Source organism: Podarcis muralis, chromosome 3 (genome assembly GCF_964188315.1).
Source record: "Podarcis muralis chromosome 3, rPodMur119.hap1.1, whole genome shotgun sequence".
Lineage (NCBI taxonomy): Eukaryota > Metazoa > Chordata > Lepidosauria > Squamata > Lacertidae > Podarcis > Podarcis muralis.
The window spans coordinates 110,773,857-110,799,438 of NC_135657.1; the positions used below are offsets into that span (position 1 = coordinate 110,773,857).

The window sequence follows — 25,582 nt, forward strand, 5'->3', positions numbered from 1 at the left end:
TTTTATGACCTGTTTCTCCAAGGAGATGGGAAGCTCTTCAACAGTTTCCCAGGGGTGGGGGCTCACCATTGGCAGCCTCTGTCACCAAGTTTGGCTTTGTTTTTTCTGCTGCTGTTGGCAAAGTGTCCGCCATTTTGAATCCACCCCAGTGCCTCAGGCCTAGCATCCTTCTGGGCTATTGCAAGGGTAGGAAATAGTGGCTGCCGAAGCCAGCAAAACAGAAAAACCAACCTAAAAGTGGTAGAAAATAATGGGAGATTAGTCTACAGTGTAGCCTTCTTTACTTGGGTGGGGGAACGTGACAAAGGAAAATCTCAGGAAGTTTATCAGAAAAATGTTTCCTGAGAAATGGTGACTCTGCTCTAGTTTGTTCCTCCCGTTTCAGTCTCCCACCAGATCCCCTCAGGATTAGCCTGCTGAAAAAGGGACAGTTGTAGTATGATAGATTGGCTGTCAAAGGGAGTGAGTTTTCCTTGGTGGAATGGGCTCCTCTTCTCCCCAGCAATGTCTTCTGGCTTGTGTCACTGATCTCTTGCCTTAGAAGCCACTTATCCTGGAAAGCTATCAAGAGGAACAAAGGAGGTTCACTGAAGGGACCTGGCTGGGAAAGAAGCAACACAGTTTGCAGTCTTGGCTAATGAACCGCAGTCCCATGGGAGCTGTTGCTCTAACTAGCTGAGTCACAAAGTGCCTTTCTCAGGAAAGCAAGGCTCTGGCTGATGCAAATTTGGTTCCTGGGACAACTGGGGTACCAGGCACGTGAAAGTCGCCTGTTCAAACCACCCCAGAACAGCCTTTTAAAAATGGCATTCAGGCTGCCATTCTGTACCCCTTTACGTGAGGGTAATCCCCAAGGAAATAAATATGTCTTGCTTTTGAGTAGACATGTAGAGACATTATGCAGTCAGCAACTGGTAGCATCGTTCCTCATTCCTTCACCACAGTATGCTCTTAGCCTTAAAGAGACTTTGATTTCTTCCATTTCCTTTGCCATGAGCAGCTCCCATCAGGGACGGGACAAACTTGCGCCCCTCTAGATGTCACTACAACTCCCATGATGCCCAACCATTGGCCATGCTGCTTTGAGCTGATGGGAGTTGGAGTCCAGCATCGCCTGGAGAGAGCGGAGTTCTCTATACCTGTTTTATAGAAGGTCACTTCTGAGATCAGCCAGGCTTTAGGGAAAGCCACTTTCCTTGTTTTGATACTGGCTGTGCTGTTGTAGACTCAATTGTTCATCTCCTCTATTTCAGCAAGCCCTGGCTTCTATAGCAAAACCATGACTCCCATCTACGATCCTGTCAGTGGGACACCTGTCTCTTCTGCAGTTGCCTGGTTTGGTGACAGCCCTCTGGCCAAGCAGAGCTGGAACAACCTTGCCTTCAGCCCTTCAAACTGCACACCGGAATCGCTTGCCAAAATGTACCAGCCTCGGACTCTGGTCGACAAAGCAAAGCTGAATGCTGGGTAAGAGACTCCTCCGCTGGATATCAGGATTAGCCAGTTTGGACAAGCCAGGATAGGTCATGAGTGTGTGATGTCCTTGCGTGGGCTTATTATTATTATTATTATATCTTTATTTATACCTTGCCATTTTCCCTGGACTCAAGACAGCTTACAGTATTACAGTGGTACCTCGGGTTATATATGCTTCAGGTTACATACGCATCAGGTTACAGACTCCGCTAACCCAGAAATAGTACCTCAGGTTAAGAACTTTGCTTCAGGATGAGAACAGAAATCGTGCAGCAGCAGCAGGAGGAGGCCCCATTAGCTAAAGTGGCGCTTCAGGTTAAGAACAGTTTCAGGTTAAGTACAGACCTCCGGAATGAATTAAGTACTTAACCTGAGGTACCACTGTATGTAGGTTTTTTTACGGGGGGAAGGGAGGCTGAAAATCAGTGATACAACCCAAAGTTCTTGATTTAAACCCTGGGATCTCCAGGTAGATCTGGAAGACAGTGCCTGAAGCCCCGATTGCATGCTTATATGCTGCCTTGTTTCTCCCAGACGCCTTGCAAATTAACAGGATCCTTCCTGCTCTGTTCCTTCGTCTCCCGTCCTCTTTCAGGTGGTTAGATTCCTCTCGGTCACTTATGGAACAAGGTATCCAGGAGGACGACCAGCTTTTGTTACGCTTCAAGTACTATTCTTTCTTTGATCTGAATGCAAAAGTAAGTAGCTCTTAAAGAGTCGCTTCCCTTCACAGTCTGTCGTGACTTAGGGCATGTTGGATAAAGAGCAACTGCGAGGGTCTTACTAGGTTTCCTGTTTGTTCTCTGAGTTTTGGCCATCTGCCACTCATGTAGCAAATGCGTATCTACGTAAATATAGAAAAACTAGGGGCTGCCACCCCTCCTCGCAGCACTTGCCAACCCTGCTTGTACACTGGATTCAGCTAACTCATTCCACTAGTGGAAGCCAGTGCAATGACTCCTGCTAACCTCTTGCAAACCCACCCAGGCACCTGCCCTAAATCTGCTCTGGAGAGTTCGGAGAACTGCAGAACATCCCAGGAAGGAGAAGGGAGATGGTTTCTGAACAATCTCCACAGCACTCCGTTGAATTCCACCATCTAGATAATACATTTCTATCTCCCACAACTATAAATACCAGTATTATAAATATCACAATGCAATAACTATAACTCATTTACCACGTAGAAAAACTGCTGTAATTATAATAGAAGAATCATAATTTATTGCTTATATCCTGACCAAAACCAAGCTGTGCTTCCATGTAGCTTTGGGAAGGATAATGCTTGATTCTTTCTCCTCTGCAAAGAAAGATGAAAGTCACTCTCAAATGCCTAGTTGCAGGGCTCTCATCAGACTTGCATTTGAGCTCAGGTCCGGAGCTCAAATGCAGCACACTATCTGGCTTTAATAATAATAATAATTAATAATAGTAATAACTAATAATATAATTTATTATTTATACCCTACCCATCTGGCTGCGTTTCCTCAGCCACTCTGGGCGGCTCCCAACAGAATATTAAAAACACAATAAAACATCAAACATTGAAAACTTCCCTAATCAGGGCTGCCTTCAGATGTCTTCTAAAAGTCAGATAGTTGTTTATTTCCTTGACATCTGATGGGAGGGTGTTCCACGGGACGGGTGCCACCACCAAGAAGGCCCTCTGCCTGGTTCCCTGTAACCTCACTTCTCACAGTGAGGGAACTGCCAGAAGGCCTTCGGAACGATGGAGGTGGAGACGCTCCTTCAGGTATACTGGGCCAAGGCCATTTAGGGCTTTAAAGGTCAGCACCAACACTTTGAATTGTGCTTGGAAATGTACTGGGAGCCAATGTAGGTCTCATCAACGTTAATGTTCTACCTATTCTTCATGAATTCAGTTAAAGGTTTCTACTTATCTTTTAACGTTTTCTCACTCCTGCAACTATCTCTGTCTGACTCAGGCTTGCTTCCTATAAGAAGCGCACAGGGTTGAGGCACTGTGTGTTTGTGTGTCGCACTGCTTAGCTGTACATAATGACAGGCTCACTCAAAATGTTGGCCGCCCCTGGCTGAGAGCCTCTGACACAACATGGCCTTGTTTCTCTTCTCCTGGCAGTACGACGCGGTGCGAATCAACCAGCTCTATGAACAAGCCCGCTGGGCCATTCTGCTGGAAGAGATAGACTGCACAGAGGAAGAAACCTTCATATTTGCTGCGCTGCAGGTACGTACTTGATCCTCAAGTTGACAAACCAGTTTCCCCATTTGTGGCAGGCAAACACCTGCCAGGACACGAACACAATGAACCGAGCTCAGACTGGTTCCTCTCTGCAAGCCCTTTTCTTCTCCTGCTCCAACCCCACCTCTTTCGGCAGTGATTAACGGGTTGGCTCTTTCAAGCTCCATTGAGACCCATGTAAATAATTGACAGGCGCCCCTAGTCTTTTACAGCGGCAACTGCTAAGTTACACTTTGGCAGAATGAATCTAACCACACGAAAAGCAAACAGGACCATCCCTCTCAAAGCATTGTTCTGTGCTTGCCACTTCCAAGCGATTGGTCATTTCAGGAGAAGTGCTACAGGAATCAGTTTCTTTCAGATGAGAGAAGAGTGTTTCTATACTTTTTTTTTAATTAATATTTTTATTAAGTACAAATTAGAAAACATACTATACGTCCGTATAGTTAAAGCCATGGTTTTCCCAGTAGTGATGTATGGAAGTGAGAGCTGGACCATAAAGAAGGCTGATCGCCGAAGAATTGATGCTTTTGAATTATGGTGCTGGAGGAGACTCTTGAGAGTCCCATGGACTGCAAGAAGATCAAACCTATCCATTCTTAAGGAAATCAGCCCTGAGTGCTCACTGGAAGGACAGATCCTGAAGCTGAGGCTCCAATACTTTGGCCACCTCATGAGAAGAGAAGACTCCCTGGAAAAGACCCTGATGTTGGGAAAGATGGAGGGCACAAGGAGAAGGGGACGACAGAGGATGAGATGGTTGGATAGTGTTCTTGAAGCTACCAGCATGAGTTTGACCAAACTGCGGGAGGCGGTGGAAGACAGGAGTGCCTGGCGTGCTCTGGTCCATGGGGTCACGAAGAGTCGGACACGACTAAACGACTAAACGACTAAACAACAACACAACAACAACACAGAAAACATACTCACAACAAAATAAAATACAAAAGAAAAAGAAAATACATCTAACCAAGGGGAAAAAATTAGAGAATATTTTGTCTCTTTTCATATTTACAGTTATTTATACCTCCATAAAATGCTAGTGTATTTTTTCATCTTTGTTGGAAGCCGCCCAGAGTGGCTGGGGAAACCCAGCCAGATGGGCGGGGTACAAATAATAAATTATTATTATTATTATTATTATTATTATTATTATTATTATTATTATTCACAATAAAGCAGTGAAATGAAAGATAAGATATCAGAAAAAAGAACAAAGAAAGAATAAAGAAGTAAAAGAAAAAGATCATAAGTGAAAAAATTTTAAAGTAGATAAGTACTCACAATACATAGCCGTTTCCCATCTATATTCATATTCAATTGTATCTATACTCCCCCCCCCCCTTTGCTTACAACAATGTAGGCAAGTGGAAACAAGCAGGCAGCAGATTCCCAGAAAGTGATTTCTGCAGGCTCCATGTTCATTGTTAAAATGCACAATAAAACTATCTGCTTGAAATGTTAAAATATTAAGGCCCATGGTCAACATATTCAATAAAACAGAGCCAGTGTGGAATAGTGGTTAGAGTGATATCCCAGGACCTGGAAGATTAGGGTTCAATGCCCACTGGATGACCTTGAGCCAGTCACTGTCTCTCAGCCTACGTCACAGGCTTGTTGTTAGGATAAAATGGAAAGGGAACAGAATTGAGTATGCCACCTTGAGCTCCTTGCAGGACAAGTGGGGTATAAATATACAATGTTCCCATTAATACACAGTGATTAAAATGGGAGACTCTGGTCAAACAGGAGACTCCAGTCTCCTGTTGTACTTGGCTGTTGTTAGTAAGACTTTCTGAGAGCCGGTCCAAAAACAGGACAAATCTAATGCATACATTTTTTCCTTTTTCTTTTTGTATCATTTTTATTACATTTTCTGTTTTACATTTTAGCAAATTCATTTAAACAACCTTAAAATATCAAGGATATTTTCCATGGCTCATTTTGCATAACATAAATCCCTTCATATTTTATATAAACTAAACCATTCAGTATTCCCTTATCAAAACTTATTTACACTGTTGAATTTATCTTAATGCTGTCCACGTTTTCAAGTGCACACAATTTCCCCCCATATATTCAATAAACATTTTCCAATCTTCTTTAAACGTATGTTCTTCTTGTTCCCTTATTCTATATGTTAGGTCCGCAGTCTGCGCATATTCCATCAGTTTAAGTTGCCATTCTTCTTTGGTTGGGACTTTGCTCGTTTTCCATTTTGGGGCTAACGAAACATTCATATGCATTCATATGTAATGCATACATTTCTTAAAAGGACGGTTTCATAAGATTTTGTTACCGGCTCACAACAAATCCCTCCTGGATGTGAAGCCAACGCACCTTCTCTTGCTCAACTCTCTGTCTTTATCTTGTTATCTTTCCTGTAGTACCACATCAGCAAGTTGACACTGTCATCGGGGTCACAAGTTTTCACAACCGAAGCAGAAACGGATGAAGTGGAGGCGGCCCTTTCTAACCTTGAAGTCACTCTGGAAGGGGGGAAAGCAGAGAATATTTTGGTAAAATTGGGTGGGCAGAGGAGTGGGGTCTGTGACTTGTCACTAAGCATTTCTCAAGCTACATCCAGTAGGGCAGGTGTGGCCAACACAGGAAACCCTCCAGAATTGGTAGACTCATAGAGCTGGAAGAGACACTGATGATCATCTCTTCCAACCTCCTGCAATTCAGGAATATGCAACTGTCCCTTACGGTAGTGGTTTTCAACCAGTGGGCCACGGCACCTTAGCGTGCCTTGAATAATGATCAGGCGTGCCACGGGCAACACTCGCCTCCATCCCTCTTTCCTTCCCTCGCTCCTTTGATACCCTCTCACGTCTCTGTCTCCCCACAGCTTGCACAGCTGTTTGTTGCAGCAGCCCTGGCTACAAGCTCCCCAGGCGAATGGTGCCTTTGGGGCTGGTCAGAGCGTGATGGTTGCCAGGAGCTGAGGCAGCCTTGGAGTGAGAAAGCAAGCAAGTGGGTGAGGGAGCCCAGCCAGGCAGTCCTCCAGCCCTTGCTGTTGGGAATGGACAGTGTGAGGAGGCACCTCTCTTTGGGGCAGGGGGCGGCAGCAGCGGCTGCCCAGAGGACTTCCAAAGAGAGGGGAGAGGAGGCTGAGGGAACACTCCACAAGGGAGGTTGTTTGGGAAAGGGTGAGAGGTTGCCAGCTCTGCAGGCAAGGGGTGACATAACTGGGCTCCTGAGCCCCACAGGGCTGCCACAGAAAGAATGTAGGTGGTATGGGGAGCCCAGGACTCAAAAATGTTGAAACCCTTCACCATGCGGCGATCAAACCTGCAACCTTGGCTGGATCAGCACCATGCTCTAACCAGCTGAGGTATCTGGGCGTTGGACAATGACTTCCATTATCCCTGTCCATTGGTCATGATAGTTGGGGTTGATGGGAGCTGTAGTCCAGCAAGGTTTCGTTTTGGCTATCCCTGATACATGGGAACACACACTGACTCCATGGCAATGACAGTCCATCTCTCGTATGGTTGCAACTCTTCTACTGAAATAAATGTTCTTTTCGTGGGGTGGAATTCAGCTTAAGTGGGGTAATGCACATGGGGAACAAGGTCCACTTGCACAACAGGAATTTCTCCCTCTCCTTCCATCACGAGTCCCCTAAACCTGTCCTGGGCTTCCCGCCTACCCTCCAGAACAGATTTAGGGAGCACAGGTGAGGTGCTGGGAAAGTCCTTTGTTTTGCATATGCAATAACTCAGTTGAATCTCTCCTGGTGCGGAGATTGCTCCCCAATTTCTGACTCAGCTGAGATGGTCCTAAAGAGAAACTTTTTCTGTCAACTTGCTATGCTCTGGAGAACACCTTTTGGATAGTCTGCTTCTCCCAAATGTGAAAAAAGCTACCTATTTGTTGGCATGGTGTTGAGTTGTGATTCAAGATATACCGCAAGGGAATAATAATAACAAAAACACATAACTTTATAACCAAGTGCATATATATGATAGTATCAGTAAATTATAAGTGCACTGCACTAAAACAATTCTTGGCTGTCTTTAGGAGGATATCACAGACATACCAAAGCTTGCAGATAACCTCAAACTATTTAGGTAAGTAAAAAAAAAAAATCATATAAAGTTTTCTTTGTTTTTGTTTTGTAAATCGTAAAATTAAAATATGGACTGTAATGGACACCAGTTAGCCCGGAAAGGTTTTCTGGCTATAATTTATTTTAACATTCCCGCTGAGATGCAGAGTGTACCAATGTAACACTATAATGTGATGAATGCCATTAGCCACCTCCGTAAAATAGCTTTCTTTAATCTTTTTTTCTTTTAAGGATTGTGCTGCGAACTGGAATGGCTGCATGGTTGGACAAGGTTGCCTTGTTGCACTTTAAGCCTTCCACAATCTAACCTTGTGTGCAGCAGAGACTTCTGTATTCTCACATGGAAGTACTATGTCTCTACGTCCCTAATAAGTGGGACATGGGTGGCGCTGTGGTCTAAACCACTGAGCCTCTTGGGCTTGCTGATCAGAAGGTTGGCGGTTTGAATCCCTGCGACGGGGTGAGCTCCCGTTGCTCTGCCCCAGCTCCTGCCAACCTAGCAGTTCGAAAGCAGGCCAGTGCAAGTAGATAAATAGGTACCACTGTGGTGGGAAGGTAAACGCCGTTTCCATGCGCTCTGGCACTCGTCATGGTCCTCCGTGCACCAGTAGCGGTTTAGTCATGCTGACCACATGACCCGGAAAAGTGTCTGTGGACAAATGCCAGCTCCCTCGGCCTGAAAGCGAGATGAACACCACAACCCCATAGTCACCTTTGATTGGACTTAACAGTCCAGGGGTCATTTACCTTGTTACCTTTTACCTAATAAGTGTGGTTAATCTACATGGCACCTCTTCCATTCTGTCTTAAGACTGTTAGGAAGACTGGAAGCTGACAAGTCACATCCTTGACCCATCTATCTCAGAAAACACCTACACTGACTGTCCACAGCTTTCCAGAATTTCAGACCAGGGACTCTCCTTGTACTACCAGGAGGTCCCAAGAATTGAACATGGAACCTTTTGCATAGAAAGCAGATATTGTGCCACTGAGCCCTTACCACACCTTGCAAATTGCAGACTAGATTTTTCCCCCTTTATCATGCCAGCAACATATTTTTCTCTCACTCTCTTCCTGCCTCATTTATAGGTGTGCATTTCTTTTGTGCTTAACATCTACCTAGATCCATAGGCTTAAGAAACACCAAGGCTGGCTTCTTGGTGACTTTTTAGTTGGTCTTAAAAATAGAATTAACTGTTGCTATTTTGGATTCCCCCCCCCAGTAGAGCTAGGGATGATGGGAAATGTAGTCCCAAACATCTGGAGGGCCGGAGTTTGCCTATGCCTGTAGTAGACCAACACAGCTGTCGGCAACATTTGCCTGCATGCTTCTAAGTACAGTCGTACCTTGGAAGTCTAATGGAATCCGTTCCGGAAGCCTGTTCGACTTCCAAAACATTGGGAAACCAAAGCACGGCTTCCGATTGGCTGCAGGAAGTTCCCGTCAAACCCGTCTGACGTTCAGCTTCCAGAAATAGTTCGCAAACCGGAACAGTCACTTCTGGGTTTGCGGCGTTCAGGAGCCAAAATGTCCGAGAACTAAGCTGTTTGCAAACCAAGGTACGACTGTATATTGTTAAATGAGCATGAATTTCTGGTAGGAGCACCGACCTGTGTCACTATCAGTTGTGTGTCTTGGCAATCAAATTGAACATTCCAGTGACTCAGATAAAGCTCTGCTATTGCCTGTCTTATTTGCACTGGAAAGTCTCTAGCCTATTTCTTCCATTGAAGTGACTGATTCCAAACGTTTAATTCTATGGAAAACATAAGATAAGAGATTGCCTGTAGCTTTGAACTCTGATTACAGTGTTTAGTTTTGCTAATCGGTGGCGGCATTTCCCCCAGAAATGAAGCGGTGTGCTTCAAAGGGAATTTGATTATTTTTGAAACCTCTAATAAAAGATCGTTTCGATTCATATGCAAGTGACAAAGGGCAGGAGCTGTGCTTTCAAGATTAAATGCCAGTTTTCAGCATCAGTCTGTTCCCTGGCTGTCAGGGCAATAGCCCCCAAAGGACTTGTGTGAGCTCCCTCAAAGGCAACAGTGCTATAGGGACCCATTTCTGTCACTGAACCAATTTCATTCTTATTAAGACATTATTAATAAGAACCTCGGGATGCGGGTGGCGCTGTGGGTAAAACCTCAGCGCGTAGGACTTGCTGATCGTATGGTCGGTGGTTCGAATCCCCGTGACGGGGTGAGCTCCTGTCGTTTGGTCCCAGCTCCTGCCCACCTAGCAGTTCGAAAGCACAATTAAGTGCAAGTAGATAAATAGGGACCGCTTACTAGCGGGAAGGTAAACGGCGTTTCCGTGTGTGGCTCTGGCTCGCCAGAGCAGCGATGTCACGCTGGCCACGTGACCCGGAAGTGTCTGCGGACAGCGCTGGCTCCCGGCCTCTAGAGTGAGATGAGCGCACAACCCTAGAGTCTGTCAAGACTGGCCCGTACGGGCAGGGGTACCTTTACCTTTAATAAGAACCTCAGAAGTGACCTTTGAAATGCAAGAAACTAGAGGAAGAAAAAAAAGCAGCCAAATTAATGTGCACACACTCAGGGTGGATTTCATTTGAATCAAATTGATTTAAATCACTAGTCAGTAAGACTTGATTTAAATCATTTGTTTTACAGAAAGACTCATTCTTGCTCATATAATCTTAATATTTACAACCAAATGAAGGTTTCATTTCTGGAATAATAAATTTTCAGAGTAGTTTTTACAGTTATATCAAAAATTACTGATCTGTTACACTATTTGAAATACATAGACAGATAATTATGAAATTCTTGTGAGGTTTAATGAGTTAACTGTTTATATTTGGACAGCTTTTGGAAGGAGAAAAATAATCGTTTCCTTAATAACAATTGAAACTATTTAACTAAAACAATAATATTATCACACATGTATCCATGTTTGTTAACTGATGTGGTTGCATATTTAAAAAGAAAAAAGCTTAGACTGAGTTTTAGCACACATGAAAAAACATATCCTGATGAATAGCCTTTGGACTATAATGTAACTTAAATAGAAAACTATCTTTAGAAAGATTTTTCCTCCAAAAGCATTTTATTTTAAAAAATCCAATTTAAATTTTAAAAAAATCTAATTTAAATTTTTAAAAATCTGATTTATTTTATTTTTTAAAATCATTGGTTTTTATCCACCCTGCTCACACTATACACAGAACTGTAGTGTTGGAAGGTACTAGTCCAATGTAGTCCAATCCCCTACTATGCAAGAATCTCAGCTAAAGCATCCATGACAGATGGCCATCCAAACTCTACTTAAGAAAACCTCAAGTGAGAGTGCACTGCCCCTCATGGGGAATCTGTTCCACCCTCAATGTTATGTACAGTGGTACCTCGCAAGACGAATGCCTCGCAAGACAAAAAAACTCGCAAGACGAAAGGGTTTTTTGTTTTTTGAGCTGCTTCACAAGACGATTTTCCCTATGGGCTTGCTTCGCAAGACAGAAACGTCTTGCAAGTTTGTTTCCTTTTTCTTAACACCGTTAATACAGTTGCGACTTGACTTCGAGGAGCAACTCATAGAACGCGGTGTGGTAGCCTTTTTTGAGGTTTTTAAAGACTTTGGTGATTTTTGAAGCTTTTCCAAAGCTTTCCCGACACCGTGCTTCGCAAGACGAAAAAAAATCGCAAGACGACAAAACTCGCGAAACGAATTAATTTCGTCTTGCGAGGCACCACTGTACTGAGTTGAATAGGATCCAAACTGCAGCAGTCTGATTGGTCCTAGAACAATAGGATCCAAAATGCAGCACTCTGATTGGTCCTAGAACAATAGGATTCAGAATGCAGCAGTATGATTGGTCGGCAGGAGCCACCCAATTCAGCTCCAGATAGAAGTGAATCCACAACCTGATTGGCCTACAGGGGAATTCCAGAATTAGCCAATCACGTGCAGCCCATTGTGTAAATAATGTATATACAGTGGTGCCCCGCAAGACGAATGCCTCGCAAGGCGGAAAACTCGCAAGACGAAAGAGTTTTCCGTTTTTTGAGTCATTCCGCAAGACGAATTTCCCTATGGGCTTGCTTCGCAAGACGAAACGTCTTGCGAGTTTGTTTCCTTTTTCTTAAAGCCTCTAAGCAGTTAATAGCCGCTTAGCCGCTAATAGCCGCTAAGCCGCTAAGCCGCTAATAGCCGTGCTTCGCAAGATGAAAAAACCGCAAGACGAAGAAACTCGCGGAACGGATTAATTTCGTCTTGCGAGGCACCACTGTAAAGCAGATACTCTGAGGGGACTTCCATTCCCTCCTCACCACTATGAGCTGAATAAAGAGCATGAAATCCACTCTCGACTCTGAGTATATTTCACTCAAGCAGCTCCTACTGTCAGAAAGTTCATCCTGATGTTTAACTGGAATCTCCTTTCTTGTAACTTGAAGCTGCCATCGGTTTAGGTCCTAACCTCTGGAGCAGGAGAGAACAAGCTTTCTCCCCATCCACACACAGATAGTTTGTTAATTTGCAGGTTTGTTAATTGGTTTGTTAATTTGCAGGTCCAAAAAGCTGGCGCTGAAAGCCTTCAAGCAATATTGGTTTGTCTTCAAGGATACATCTGTCTCTTACTTTAAAAATAAGGAGGCTGAACATGGAGAACCCATTGAGAAGCTCAACCTAAGAGGTATGGAGTGCTGTTTTTCAGACCACCTTTACGAAACGCATCCTGGTTGACTACCTACTGAGGAATTTCTAGCACAATGCAGCGCTCCCCTTTGCTCTTCACTTTTGGTGCATATGTGCACAAGCACCGTGTAATCTGCTTTCTTTTCTTTTTTTGGAAATCATTTTTATTGGTTTTTCAAATACAAAGTTATAAACAAAGAATCAAAAAGTATATTCAAATAATAATAATAATAATTAATTAATAATAATTTATTTATACCACACCCATCTGGCTGAGTTTCCCCAGCCACTCTGGGCGGCTCCCAATCGAGTGTTAAAAACAATACAGCATTAAATATTAAAAACTTCCCTAAACAGGGCTGCCTTCAGATCTCTGTTAAAGATAAGATAGCTGCTTATTTCCTTGACATCTGATGGGAGGGCGTTCCACAGGGCGGGTGCCACTACCGAGAATGCCCGCTGCCTGGTTCCCTGTAACCTCGCTTCTCGCAATGAGGGAACCGCCAGAAGGCCCTCGGCGCTGGACCTCAATGTAAAGAGATTCCTCCAAATCTCAGGGCTTCCCTCATCCCCTCCATGGGGTCCTGTTTTGAACATTTAATACTGTACAGTGGTACCTCTGGTTATGAACTTAATTCATTCTGGAGGTCCGTTCTTAACCTGAAACCATTCTTAACCTGAGGTACCACTTTAGCCAGGGGTCAACAAACTTTTTCAGCAGGGGGCCAGTCCACTGTCCCTCAGACCTTGTGGGGGGCTGGACTATATTTTGAAAAAATAATGAACAAATTTTCCTATGCCCCACAAATAACCCAGAGGTGCATTTTAAATAAAAGCACACATTCTACTCATGTAAAAACATGCTGATTCCTGGACCGTCTGTGGGCCGGATTTAGAAGGCGATTGGGCCAGATCCGGCCCCTGGGCCTTAATTTGCCTACCCATGACTTTAGCTAATGGGGCTTCCCGCTGCCACCGCGCCACCGGCGCATGATTTCTGTTCTCATCCTGAGGTAAAGTTCTTAACCCGAGGTACTACTTCCAGGTTAGCGGAGTCTGTAACCCAAAGTGTTTGTAACCCAAGGTACCATTGTATATTCTTTCATACTTCAATTTTTATATCAAAGCATTTTATCCATGGTAATTGTTAAACTACAAGTGAGATCAAAACCCTGCTAATGTTTCCATCTGCTTGCAATGGTCTCCTAAATAACTTATACATTTTTCATTCTTTTATAAAGTTTTTGTCCCCTTGGTTTCTGAGCCCACCAGCTTGGTTTGTCACTCCTCTCTGGTAGGGACTTTGTCTTCTTTCCATCTCTGGGCCAGTAACATCCGGGCAGCTGTTATTCCATACATAAAAAGTCTCTTCTGTTCCTTTCGAATATCAGTACCTGTTATTCCTAATAGAAAAGCTTCTGGTTTCTTAACAAAAGTTATTTTAAACATTTTCTTCATTTCACTGTATATCATCTCCCAGAAAGCTTTTATTACCTTGTAAGTCCACCACATGCGATAAAAGGTACCTTCTTTACATTTCCAACAAGAATTTGTAGTCTGCTTTTATGGAGTCGGCCCATTCAGACATGACACTGGCCATAAACCAGGGTTAGGGAAATTAGCCTGTGCAGGAACTATGTGCTGCTGCATTCAGGTCCTCCCTTCCTAAACCAGGTCAACACACGGCGGAGCGGCTGGCTTGGTGTTATGTGAAAAGAAACTCTTGTGACTTGCTTTTCCCCAAGCAACCTGCAAGCAGGAAGCCAAGAGCAAACTTTGGCTTCCACATTTAATACTAAGACGGCTGCTCCGTACTGTGTTTCTCCACTCTAGGAAGGGAGGAGAAAGCAAGGAGGGTCCCAAACTCTGTGCAGCTCACGCACAGACTTAATTACCTGACTGTGGTTTATTGTGTGCAAACAAAGCCCAATGTTTTGATTGAATTTGCTGTTTTCTGAATCACTGCTTCTGCTTTAGAGCATGGGCTCTTTGATGTTTATGATGACTACGTTGTCTGTCAGCACTGTGACTCTAGAGCGGGGTTTCTCAAATTGGGTCTCCAACTGTTTTTGGACTACAATTCCCATCATCCCTGATGACTGGTCCTGCTAGCTAGGGATGATGGGAGTTGTAGTCCAACAACAGATGGAGATGCAAGTTGGGAAGACACTGATTTAGAGTGTTACTTTTGGCCTTAAATTTAACTAACTTCTATGCCACGCATCCCCAACCTTCAGCCCTCCAGATGTTTTGGACTACAATTCCCATCATCCCTGACCACTGGTCCTGTTAGCTAGGGATCATGGGAGTTGTAGGCCCAAACATCTGGAGGGCCACAGGTTGGGGATGCCTGTTCTATGCTGTAATATTAATAACATGTCTTGCCACACCTAACACGTGGAAGGAGTTAAGGAAATCACCGCATTTTTTGCTCTATAAGATGCAAAGACACACAAGACCACAAGACGCACCTAGTTTTGGGAGGAGGAAAACAAGAAAAAAAATATTCTGAATCTCAGAAGCCAGAACAGCAAGAGGGATCGCTGTACAGTGAAAGCAGCAATCCCTCTTGCTGTTCTGGCTTCTGGGATAGCTGCGCAGCCTGCATTCGCTCCATAAGACGCACACACATTTCCCCTTATTTTTTAGGAGGGAAAAAGTGAGTCTTATAGAGCAAAATATACGGTAATTTCGGTATTTCCTAAACCAGCTGTTTGGTAGTAGTCATGGCATGGGCATAGGGAGGCCATCATAGTAATATAATATTCAATCACCTGCACAACTTGAAATCATGTTACCTTCTTTTTTATGTATGCCTTTTTATTCTTATCCTGTTCTGGTTTCCTTTCAAGTTCTCCTACCGTAGCTCACCTTTACAAGCATAACTTCGCTTCTGACTTTTTGTACCTTCTGTCAATCAGGATGTGAGATTGTTCCGGACGTGAGTGTGTCAGGCAGAAAATACGGGATTAAGTTACTCATCCCTGTAGCCGACGGAATGAATGAAGTGCACCTGAGATGTGATAACGTGAGTAGTAAAAAAGGGTTAACCCAGATTCGATAGGAGGGTTTAAGGTCCATTGCATGCATTGCTGAGAAGTTTAGGAAGTCTCTTTAGAGGCTGGCATTGCAAAGCACGGGGAACGACTGCAGGGCCTAAATATGGCCAGTGAAGTGAGGTGTTAAGTTGTGGGTGAACATATCAGACGACACAGCGATTCTTCAAACAGCTCTTGTTTATTCAGAGGCCAGAACAGAACTGAACTGAAGGGTTCAGTCAGCCTGCTTATATAGAGCTCCAGTACAACGTTACTGTAACAACTTTCTAAAACTATCCAATCGCTGGACGTCACTTTCGATCCTTCATTTGCATAACTATCTCTACGCATAACTGTGCTCTACGTGGGGCTATCTTTGAAGGTGACCCGGAAACTACAACTAATCCAGAACGCGGCAGCTAGACTGGTGACTGGGAGCGGCCGCCGAGACCATATAACACCGGTCTTGAAAGACCTACATTGGCTCCCAGTACGTTTCCGAGCACAATTCAAAGTGTTGGTGCTGACCTTTAAAGCCCTAAACGGCCTCGGTCCAGTATATCTGAAGGAGCGTCTCCTCCCCCATCGTTCTGCCCGGACACTGAGGTCCAGCTCCAAGGGCCTTCTGGCGGTTCCCTCACTGTGAGAGGCCAAGTTACAGGGAACTAGGCAGAGTAAACAACTACCTGACATTCAGAAGACATCTGAAGGCAGCCCTGTTCAGGGAAGTTTTTAATATGTGACATTTTAGTGTATTTTTCATCTTTGTTGGAAGCCGCCCAGAGTGGCTGGAGAAACCCAGCCAGATGGGCAGGGTACAAATAATAAATTATTATTATTATTATTATTATTATTATTATTATTATTATTATTATTATCTACAGTATCCCCCTGCTGGCCCATGGTGAGAACTTCAGTACATAACATGAGGCATATGCACAGAAATGGGGTTTGTGCAGGGAACAAGTTAACAACACAGCAGGGACAACAGTGAACCAGGCTGCAGGTTGGCTTCCACATATCAGGAGTGGTTCACCTGGTGGGGAGGCAGAGCTCAAGCAATAGCTTCCCAGAGGGGTATACACAGCCCTGTCCTCACGTCAAACTTCTCCGTTAAGCAACAACTTGCTGGAAAGGCTATTGCTGTTGCTGGGAGGCTGTTGCCCCCCTGGGCAAACTCCTTTCCCTACCTATAGCCTTGGATTTCCGTTACAGTGCAGGCCAGCCTGTGAGCGGGGAGATTTATGGGGAGGCCAGTGTAAACAAGGGAGTTAGCACAGCGTCTGGGCGAAATCTGTCTTTCATATAAGATCTGGAGTTCACAAACCTCTCAGCAATAACCTCAACCTTGTCCGTTCAAAATACCCTGCATTCTCCAGACTTGGGAGTGTTGTTCAACCTTTGTCCTATAAGTGAAGATGAAAACTGTTTGAGCTTCACAAAAGTTGAAAGCAAGGCACTCGGTTTGCCCCTCTGGAGCAAAGGAACTATAGCACCAGGCAAGGAAGAAGTCTCAGGTTTAATCTCCCCTGTAAATCCAGAACCGTCCTTGGAAAATAGGGACACCTGGAGGGTCTGCACCCAGCCTCTTGCCCTGACGTCACCACCACCGCCACTCTGAACCCCATATGTTGAATTGCTGGATAGGCAACCAGTAATTCCTTGTAAGAAGAGCCTACTGGATCAGGCCAATGGCTACATCAGCGATGCCAAGTGTCTTTTGGAAGTTTACATTGATGTGAAGGAAATAAGCAGCTATCCTATCTTTAAAAGGCATCCGAAGACAGCCCTGTTTAGGGAAGTTTTTAATATTTAGTGCTGTGTTGTTTTTAACACTTGATTGGGAGCCACCCAGAGTGGCTGGGGAGACTTAGCCAGATGGGCGGGGTATACAGTGGTACCTTGCAAGACAAAAAACTCGCTAGACGAAAGGGTTTTTTGTTTTTTGAGCTGCTTCGCAAGACGATTTCCCCTATGAGCTCGCTTCGCAAGACGGAAACGTCTTGCAAGTTTGTTTCCTTTTTCTTAACACCGTTAATACAGTTGCGACTTGACTTCGAGGAGCAACTCATAGAACGCGGTGTGGTAGCCTTTTTTGAGGTTTTTAAAGACTTTGGTGATTTTTGAAGCTTTTCCAAAACTTTCCCGACACCGTGCTTCGCAAGACGAAAAAAATCGCAAGACGACAAAACACGCGGAACGAATTAATTTCGTCTTGCGAGGCACCACTGTAAATAATAAATTATTATTATTATTACTACTACTACTACTACAAGGGGCAAAGGTAGCAGCTGTTGTTCGGAGACAGAAAGCCTCTGAACCTGAGTGCCGCCACCAAGACTGGTAGCCATTGTTTACTGATCCTCCTTGAATTAGTCCAGTCTCCTTGCAAAGCTGCCCAGAACTCATGCAAGTGAAGTCTAGGCCTCACCCTGTTGCTTTCAGATTAGGGGCTGCGTCTAAACTTAACCAAAAAGTGGGAAGTTAACATGGGGCCCTCCACCATCCTTTACCATGAGAGGGTCCCAGTTTGTCGGCCCTTGGTTCAAGCAACTGCAAGGTGGGGGAGAAGGAAGCAAACGACGGTGCAAGGATTATTTGCAGAAGTTTACTCTTCACGGACGTCGCTGTGTTCTTTGCAGGAAAACCAGTATGCCAGGTGGATGGCCGCTTGCGTTTTGGCTTCCAAAGGGAAAACGATGGCCGACAGCTCCTACCACCCAGAGGTCCACAACATCTTGTCTTTCTTAAAGATGAAAAGCAGAACTGCTGCTCCCCAGGACGTTTCTGACGTGGAAAGCATGGATATGAAGCCAGAGTGCTTTATCTCGCCACGATATGCAAAGAAATACAAGTCGAAGCAGGTAAGTGGGGGTGGGGCGAGGGGTTGGGAGAAGGAAATAACAGTGGGATCTAGAGCAGATTTCCCTTGTCAAGCTGACTCAAGCCTGATTCAAATGATTCTTGCTTAACAAAGCCAAAAGCATGTATTTTTCTTCAGCAAGGTCTTAGACTGGGACGAGAGTCGGAAGCATGACGCCTGTGGGTGCAATGACCGTTTGAGGTCTTCCTCTGAACCCATGAAGCTGTTGAAGATCACAAACACACACACACACACACACTTCCCTGTTGGTCATAAAGTGGTGAGGGTGGTTTCCCTTTTCTCCTTTGAAAAGGACATCAAGATGAAGTTGGAAGAGCAACTCTCTTTCCCATTTCCCTTTCCAGTTCTATATGCTTTTCAAGGCTCAGATTAATTGTACTGGATCTAACCTTTATCCAGAGTCCATGGCACATACTCCCAAATCCAAACGTGCCCACAAACTTTAAAAGGTTGGTCACAATGTTAAAAATTACCTTCCCCCTGAAACGAGAGTCCTTTCTCTTGCGCATCATTCAGACTGAAATTCCCCAAGGTTGTTAATGTATGCGACAACTGCGGCCCATGTTTTGTTAGTCCAAAAATGGAGAATGGAAAAAGATTGACAACTTAGACTGACAGAATATGCACAGCTTGCAGACTTAACATATAGAATAAGGGAACAAGAGTAACATACGTTTAAAGAAGATTGGAAAACGTTTATTGAATATATGGAAAATAATTGTGTTCAGCTGAAAACTCTGGCAGCATTAAGATAAATTTAACAGCGTAAATAAGTTTTGATGGATGTAATAATAGAAAACTGATTGGTATAGTTTATGTAAAATATGCAGGGATGTATGTAAAATAAACCATGGAAAGAGATGGGAAGTTATTAATATCTTAAGTATGTAAAAGGTTTATCTGAAATTGTAAAACAGGAAATTTAATAAAAATCATATTTAAAAATAAAAAGGTTGGTCACCCGCCCTGAACTATGAGATCTGCGCATAATAACCGAAGAGCCAGCGTGATACAACAGATACAGAGTATTGAACTTGAATTTGGGAGGTGTGAGTTTCTCATGTCCTCACTGTATTGACCCTGTGAAAATCATTGAAGGCTCCCAGTTTTCCTTCTGCAGAATGGGTTTAAGAGAGTAGAGTAAAGGTAAAGGGACCCCTGACCATTAGGTCCAGTCGTGGCCAACTCTGGGGTTGTGGCGCTCATCTCGCTTTACTGGCTGAGGGAGCCGGCGTACAGCTTCCGGGTCATGTGGCCAGCATGACTAAGCTGCTTCTGGCGAACCAGAGCAGTGCACGGAAACGCCGTTTACCTTCCCGCCGGAGTGGTACCTATTTATCTACTTGCACTCTGACGTGCTTTCGAACTGCTAGGTTGGCAGGAGCAGGGACCGAGCAACGGGAACTCACCCTGCCGCGGGGATTCGAACCACCGACCTTCTGATTGGCAAGCCCTAGCCTCTGTGGTTTAACCCACAGCGGCATCTGTGTCCCTAAGAGAGTAGAGTAGGGCTGGGCTGGGCAAAATTGCAAGCATTTCTGTAAAGCCTCAGGTTACATTCCCTGTGCCCAGGATGGCCTGATCCAGCACAAGGCAGCCTCAGCTACCCAAATCCTGTGTGCTTAACTGGCCTCAAGAAACATTACAGACAGAAAGATCCTTGAAGCATTAAGGACTCTTGAGAAACAATCCTTAATTGCTGCGTTGTTCCTAATAGAGGAAGATTAAAATGCAGATTGCCAGGGTCAGTTCAAAACAGCCCAGCCCTGACTTCTCTCTATTGCTTTTAAAAATGTGCTCGGTTCCTTGTTGCATTGTGTGTTAAAGTTTCTTTTTTAAAAAAAATATTTTTATTAGTTTTTTAACATATCATTTTCAACAATGATTAAACATACTTTTTTATCTTATACATTTTTTTTACTTCCATCAATCACATCTGAAAATTTTTCCAATCTTTTCACTTAATATACATTTCTTACTTTCACTATTACATTTAAATCTCATAACTAATGTCTCTCTTCTTCCTCTTCTTTGCAATATTTCATATATTTCTCCTTATAAAACATCTTGTAATTTGTTGATTACAGTTCCTCTTCAAATAGTTTGTATATTTTTACCAATCTTCTGTAAATCTCTGGTCCCGCAGGTTTCGAATCCTTCCTGTCATTTTATCCAGTTCTGCGTAGTCCATTAATTTTGTTTGCCATTCTTCTTTTGTCAGTATTTCTTCTTGCTTCCATTTCTGGGCCAACAATATTCTTGTCACTGTTGTTGCATATAAGAACAATTTAACATCCTGTCTATTAATATCCTCACCTATAAGTAAAAATGCTTCTAGTTTTTTTTAGAAATGTATATTTCAACATCTTTTCCATCTTACTATATATCATTTCCTAGAAGTTTTTTACTTTCTTACATTCCCAGCATTGTGTGTTAAGGTTTCGCTTCTAACAACCCTAGCTGGTCAGTTCCCTCACCTTTGGATTCCATTTGTTTTTGTTTAGTCGTTTAGTCCTGTCCAACTCTTCGTGACCCCATGGACCAGAGCACATCAGGCACTCCTATCTTCCACTTTCTCCCGCAGTTTGGTCAAACTCTTGCTGGTAGCTTTGAGAACACTGTCCAACCATCTCGTCCTCTGTCGTCCCCTTCTCCTTGTGCCCTCCATCTTTCCCAACATCAGGGTCTTTTCCAGGGAGTCTTCTCTTCTCATGAGGTGGCCAAAGTATTGGAGCCTCAGCTTCAGGATCTGTCCTTCCAGTGAGCACTCAGGGCTGATTTCCTTAAGAATGGATAGGTTTGATCTTCTTGCAGTCCGTGGGACTCTCAAGAGTCTCCTCCAGCATTGGATTCCATTAAGATTGCCTTATTATGTATTGCACCAGGCAGCCCTGTAGTAAACCACAGTCAACAAGTCCTCCTCTTGGGCATCAAATACCATTCATAGCTTAAGTTCCCCACCCACACCCTGGGTGATAAAGAAAACAAAAGCTACAGGAAATCAAAGCTGCCTGTAGCCGTTTAAGGCCTCTTGCCCATGTGATTAGGGGATATCAGCTCTGCCCATGTGTGCAATGTTTCTGGGGATCGGGAACCAAGTAAGAAGGTCCCCCTGAAATGAATGAGCTGTCCCCAGTTTGCACCCCTTTGCCTTCCTTCCTTAAGGGAGTAGCAAGGATGGCTGCTCTCTGACCACATGCATAACCATCTTCCTAATGCTCTTCTTTCACCCCCGGCACCTGTCAATCGAAACCTCTATTCCCCTCCTTGTTTTCGCAGCTGGCTACTCGCATTTTGGAGGCGCACCAAAATATCGCCCACATGTCTCTGGTGGAAGCCAAGCTGAGGTTTGTCCAGGCGTGGCAGTCGCTCCCTGAGTTTGGCTTATCGTACTACATTGTGAGGTAAGTGCAATGTGACCATTTAATGGCAGGTGGCTCTCTGAGCTCTTCTGCTTCCTGCGTTTTGACTCAGCGCCAAATGAGTTGGCAATTAGATCAAGCAGAGGTGACTTTTAACAGAAGCTGTGACAGTGGCAACATGATTTCTGGTGATCCAACGATGTTCTTCAAGATGCATCGATTTTTCTCCCAGGTGGAATTAGATAAAATACAGCAGTGTGGGTGAACCAGGTCATGAACTGTGGGCCACTTTAACAATCATCTGACTGTTAGAATTCCTGGCTCCATGATTGCAGTCATGGGATATTTGTCTTTCACATGATGGTGTATGTTTTGACTGCACAGAGTGGGAAGTGACGGAGACAGGATGTTTGTGTTACTGTGTTCCGTGAAGTGGGACTATTGTCATTTCTTCTTTTCCTCTTTGCTGTCTGATGCTAGAGAGAGAGGGAGCCATGGTGCAGTGCTCCGTGTGTGTTCATATGTAAATAAAGTAGATTAGCCAAAATGCTGAGTTGATGAGGTCTGTCACGCATGAGGTGCGCAAACTCTGTGGATCCCTAAGTGTGCTGGTGTCAGTTGGCATCGGTTGCTGTAATGTTTGGGCTGAAGAAAGCTTATGAAGCTCCCGAACGATCGACCAGGAGGGAAGGAACAGGCCAGTTGGGCATGTGTCTCTGCCAGGGTCCTACTCGAGTGTAGGCTGAACTCCTGACACTGACGTCACGTGACCCAACTGCAAAGGGAAGTATTAAGAGCGCAGTCCTAATATTATCCTGCTGTTTACACCATGTTTTTCTAGGGTTGTTGGCCCACGTTGCTAGAGCTCTTGACTGGAATGCCTTTGGGTCTCAGCTGTAGGGTTGTGGAGAAGATGTGAACTTTACACTTTTGTGTTTTTAAATGAAGCCAGTAATCCTTTGTGCACATAGATGGGAGGAAAACCGCAGGCAGCATTTAGCATTTAGTTGATCAAGCGTCGGTAAACTGGTCTCATCTTCCAGGGTTCTGACCAACACTGGAATGACTGACAAGTCCATGTTAAAGAAAAGAAAATACAGTTAAGTTACATTGCATGGGGGTTATGTTCCTTTTTCGCACCCGGCCCTTGGCTGGCACAGGGACGCTGGTGGTACTGTGGGTTAAACCACAGAGCCTAGGACTTGATGATCAGAAGGTCGGCGGTTCGAATCCCCGTGACGGGGTGAGCTCCTGTTGCTCGGTCCCTGCTCCTGCCAACCTAGCAGTTTGAAAGCATGTCAAAGTGCAAGTAGATAAATAGGTACCACTCAGGCGGGAAGGTAAACGGTGTTTCCGTGCGCTGCTCTGGTTCGCCAGAAGCGGCTTAGTCATGCTGGCCACATGACCCGGAAGCTGTACGCCGGCTCCCTTGACCAATAAAACGAGATGAGCACCGCAACCCCAGAGTCAGTCATGACTGGACCTAATGGTCAGGGGTCCCTTTACCTTTACCCTTGGTTGGCAAGTGAGTGAAGTCGCAGGCGGAGGCCAGAGGAGGAGGAGAGAGAGAGGAGGGGGCAGCCAGAAAGAAGGAGAAAGGCAGAAGAAAAAAACTGGAACGGGGAGCAGCCAAGCAGCTGTTGAATTTATGCAAGTAAAAAAACTGAGCCGCTGGGAAATTGTTTAAAAGAAGAAGAAGGGTTTGGATTTGATATCCCGCTTTATCACTACCCGAAGGAGTCTCAAAGCGGCTAACATTCTCCTTTCCCTTCCTCCCCCACAACAAACACTCTGTGAGGTGAGTGAGGCTGAGAGACTTCAAAGAAGTGTGACTGGCCCAAGGTCACCCAGCAGCTGCATGTGGAGGAGCGGGGAAGCGAACCCGGTTCCCCAGATTACAAGAATACCGCTCTTAACCAATACACCACACTGGCTCTCCCACTTGTTTAGGTGTCTCCCACTTGCAATTAAGAGGTTGCTGTTTCACACTGACCTGGCTGTCGCATATTTTCTCCCGCTCCATCCTCAGTGTCCCTTAGCTGACTCACATCACAGAATTCCTGACTGGGGGGTCTGGAATTATGATACGATAATCTTTATTGTCATTGTCCCATACAGAACAACGAAATTGAAAAAATTTACATCAGACATTCAAAAACCAACAAGCCTGCTATCCCAACTATCCCAGCCTGGTTAGCCCCTAAAAGCTCTGATACCCCATAATTGAATATAATATACTCCCATAGAAACTACCTTACACTGCGTTTAAAACCAAAATCACATTTGGATAGAAACTGTTTCTCAGGCGGCTAGTCCTAGTCTTTATAACCCTGTACCTTCTTCCAGAAGTTGAAAGAGATCATTTCCGGGGTGCGCACTATTCTGCGCTATCTTTGCAGCTTTCTTATGGCACCTGGAAGCATAGATTTGATCCAAGGTGGGAAGAGTGCACCCACTTATTCTCCCTGCAGTCTTTACAACCTTGGACAGCATTGTTTTTTTCCCTGACCGTGCAGCTCCCAAACCACACACACAGACCATAAGTTAATACACTCTCAACAGTGCAATGGTAAAATGCCATCAACTGGTCCTTTGAGAGATTCTGGTGTTCAGTCCCTGGGCCAGTGCTCCAAACATAGCTGTCAACCATCCCTTATTTGGCGGGAAAGTCCCTTATCCCAGCGCTGTGTCCCGCTGCTGTCCCTTATTGATGATGTCCCTTAAATTTCCCGGGTTTCAAAGGAAGTAGCTCCTCTCCCTCCCTCCCTCCCTGCCTGCCGGCCAGGGAGGAGGGAGGCTCCAACTGTGTTGCTTGGCTGCGTTGCTCACCCAATAAGGAGTCTAAGAACGACTGGGGGGTGGAGCTTGCATGCCTTGTGCTGATCAAATTGGACGCATTGCCTGGGGACTCGCTTTTGCTCAGCGCTTCCCAGCGGAGAGGTGATCGTGGTTTTCCTTGCTGCTTCCCTTTTGCCGGGTTGCTATGCTGTGGGAACCACTGCTTGAGGCTTTGTTTGGCTGCTGGCTGGGCTTTCTGCCTTTGGCTCGGAGGGGCTCAGAAGTTGAACCTACCTGTGCTCTGAAAATCCTTTATTTTGGCTGCTGATCCCTTATTTTCGAGGCTGCTGGTCCCTTATTTTCAAATCTGTAAGTTGACAGCTATGGCTCCAAAATGAGTTAGCAGGTAACTGAGGGTGAGCCCTGTTTGGGCAGAGAGCAGCACCAACATTCTTCAAATTCAGAGTGCATGAGATCAGGTAACCTGGCCAGAGGCCCAGTTCTCTTTCTGTTGTCATGTGCTCTTAACCAGAAAAAAATGCCTGTGCCATAATGAGCAGATATTACTCAACCACGAACACCCACGAAGCTAAATCTGCTTCCTTTACCAGCATGTCCTTTTGGAAACTGTTGCTGGTGTGTGAGGGAGCTTCAGGTCTTTAAATACTGCGTTCTCCCTCTCTTGGGTCCTGTGTACACATCTTTTCCGGCTTTAACGTTTAACTGTCAAATACAAGTGCAGATTTCAACCACAACAGGCTATCTCCCCTGCAAAAAAGGCTACAGTCATTACAAGGTCGTTACATTTTGCCCTGCTACTACTTAATCAGAGTTTGGGCCAAAATAGTTTTTATTCACAATAAGATTTTTTTTAAAAAAAAACACATGGAAAAGCCTTCAGAAAGTTTAATGCTTAGCGATAACTATTTTCATAACATAGTTTACCATTGCATTTCTGTGCTTGGCCAGTAGAGGGAAGTGCAATCCCATCATAAACATTGATATTCTCATTTCCTCGCCTCTTTACATTAGTTACTGACTTGTAGGCTTGAGGGGAGACAATAATAATAATAATAATAATAATAATAATAATA

The 25,582-nt window shown here is 44.5% G+C and overlaps 1 protein-coding gene across 2 annotated transcripts in view; it reads left to right on the forward strand.

The window, feature by feature from the left end:
• FERMT1 (FERM domain containing kindlin 1) overlaps positions 1-25,582 on the forward strand; it is a 43,360-nt gene that overhangs the window by 13,232 nt on the left and 4,546 nt on the right. For both annotated transcript variants that reach the window (XM_028722204.2, XM_028722203.2), the window contains 9 exons: positions 1,254-1,467; positions 2,072-2,174; positions 3,578-3,685; positions 6,088-6,219; positions 7,727-7,776; positions 12,300-12,424; positions 15,348-15,454; positions 18,107-18,328; positions 21,628-21,752. In XM_028722204.2, coding sequence (XP_028578037.2) covers positions 1,254-1,467; positions 2,072-2,174; positions 3,578-3,685; positions 6,088-6,219; positions 7,727-7,776; positions 12,300-12,424; positions 15,348-15,454; positions 18,107-18,328; positions 21,628-21,752 — 1,186 coding nt within the window. The remainder of the gene's footprint in view (positions 1-1,253; positions 1,468-2,071; positions 2,175-3,577; positions 3,686-6,087; positions 6,220-7,726; positions 7,777-12,299; positions 12,425-15,347; positions 15,455-18,106; positions 18,329-21,627; positions 21,753-25,582) is intronic.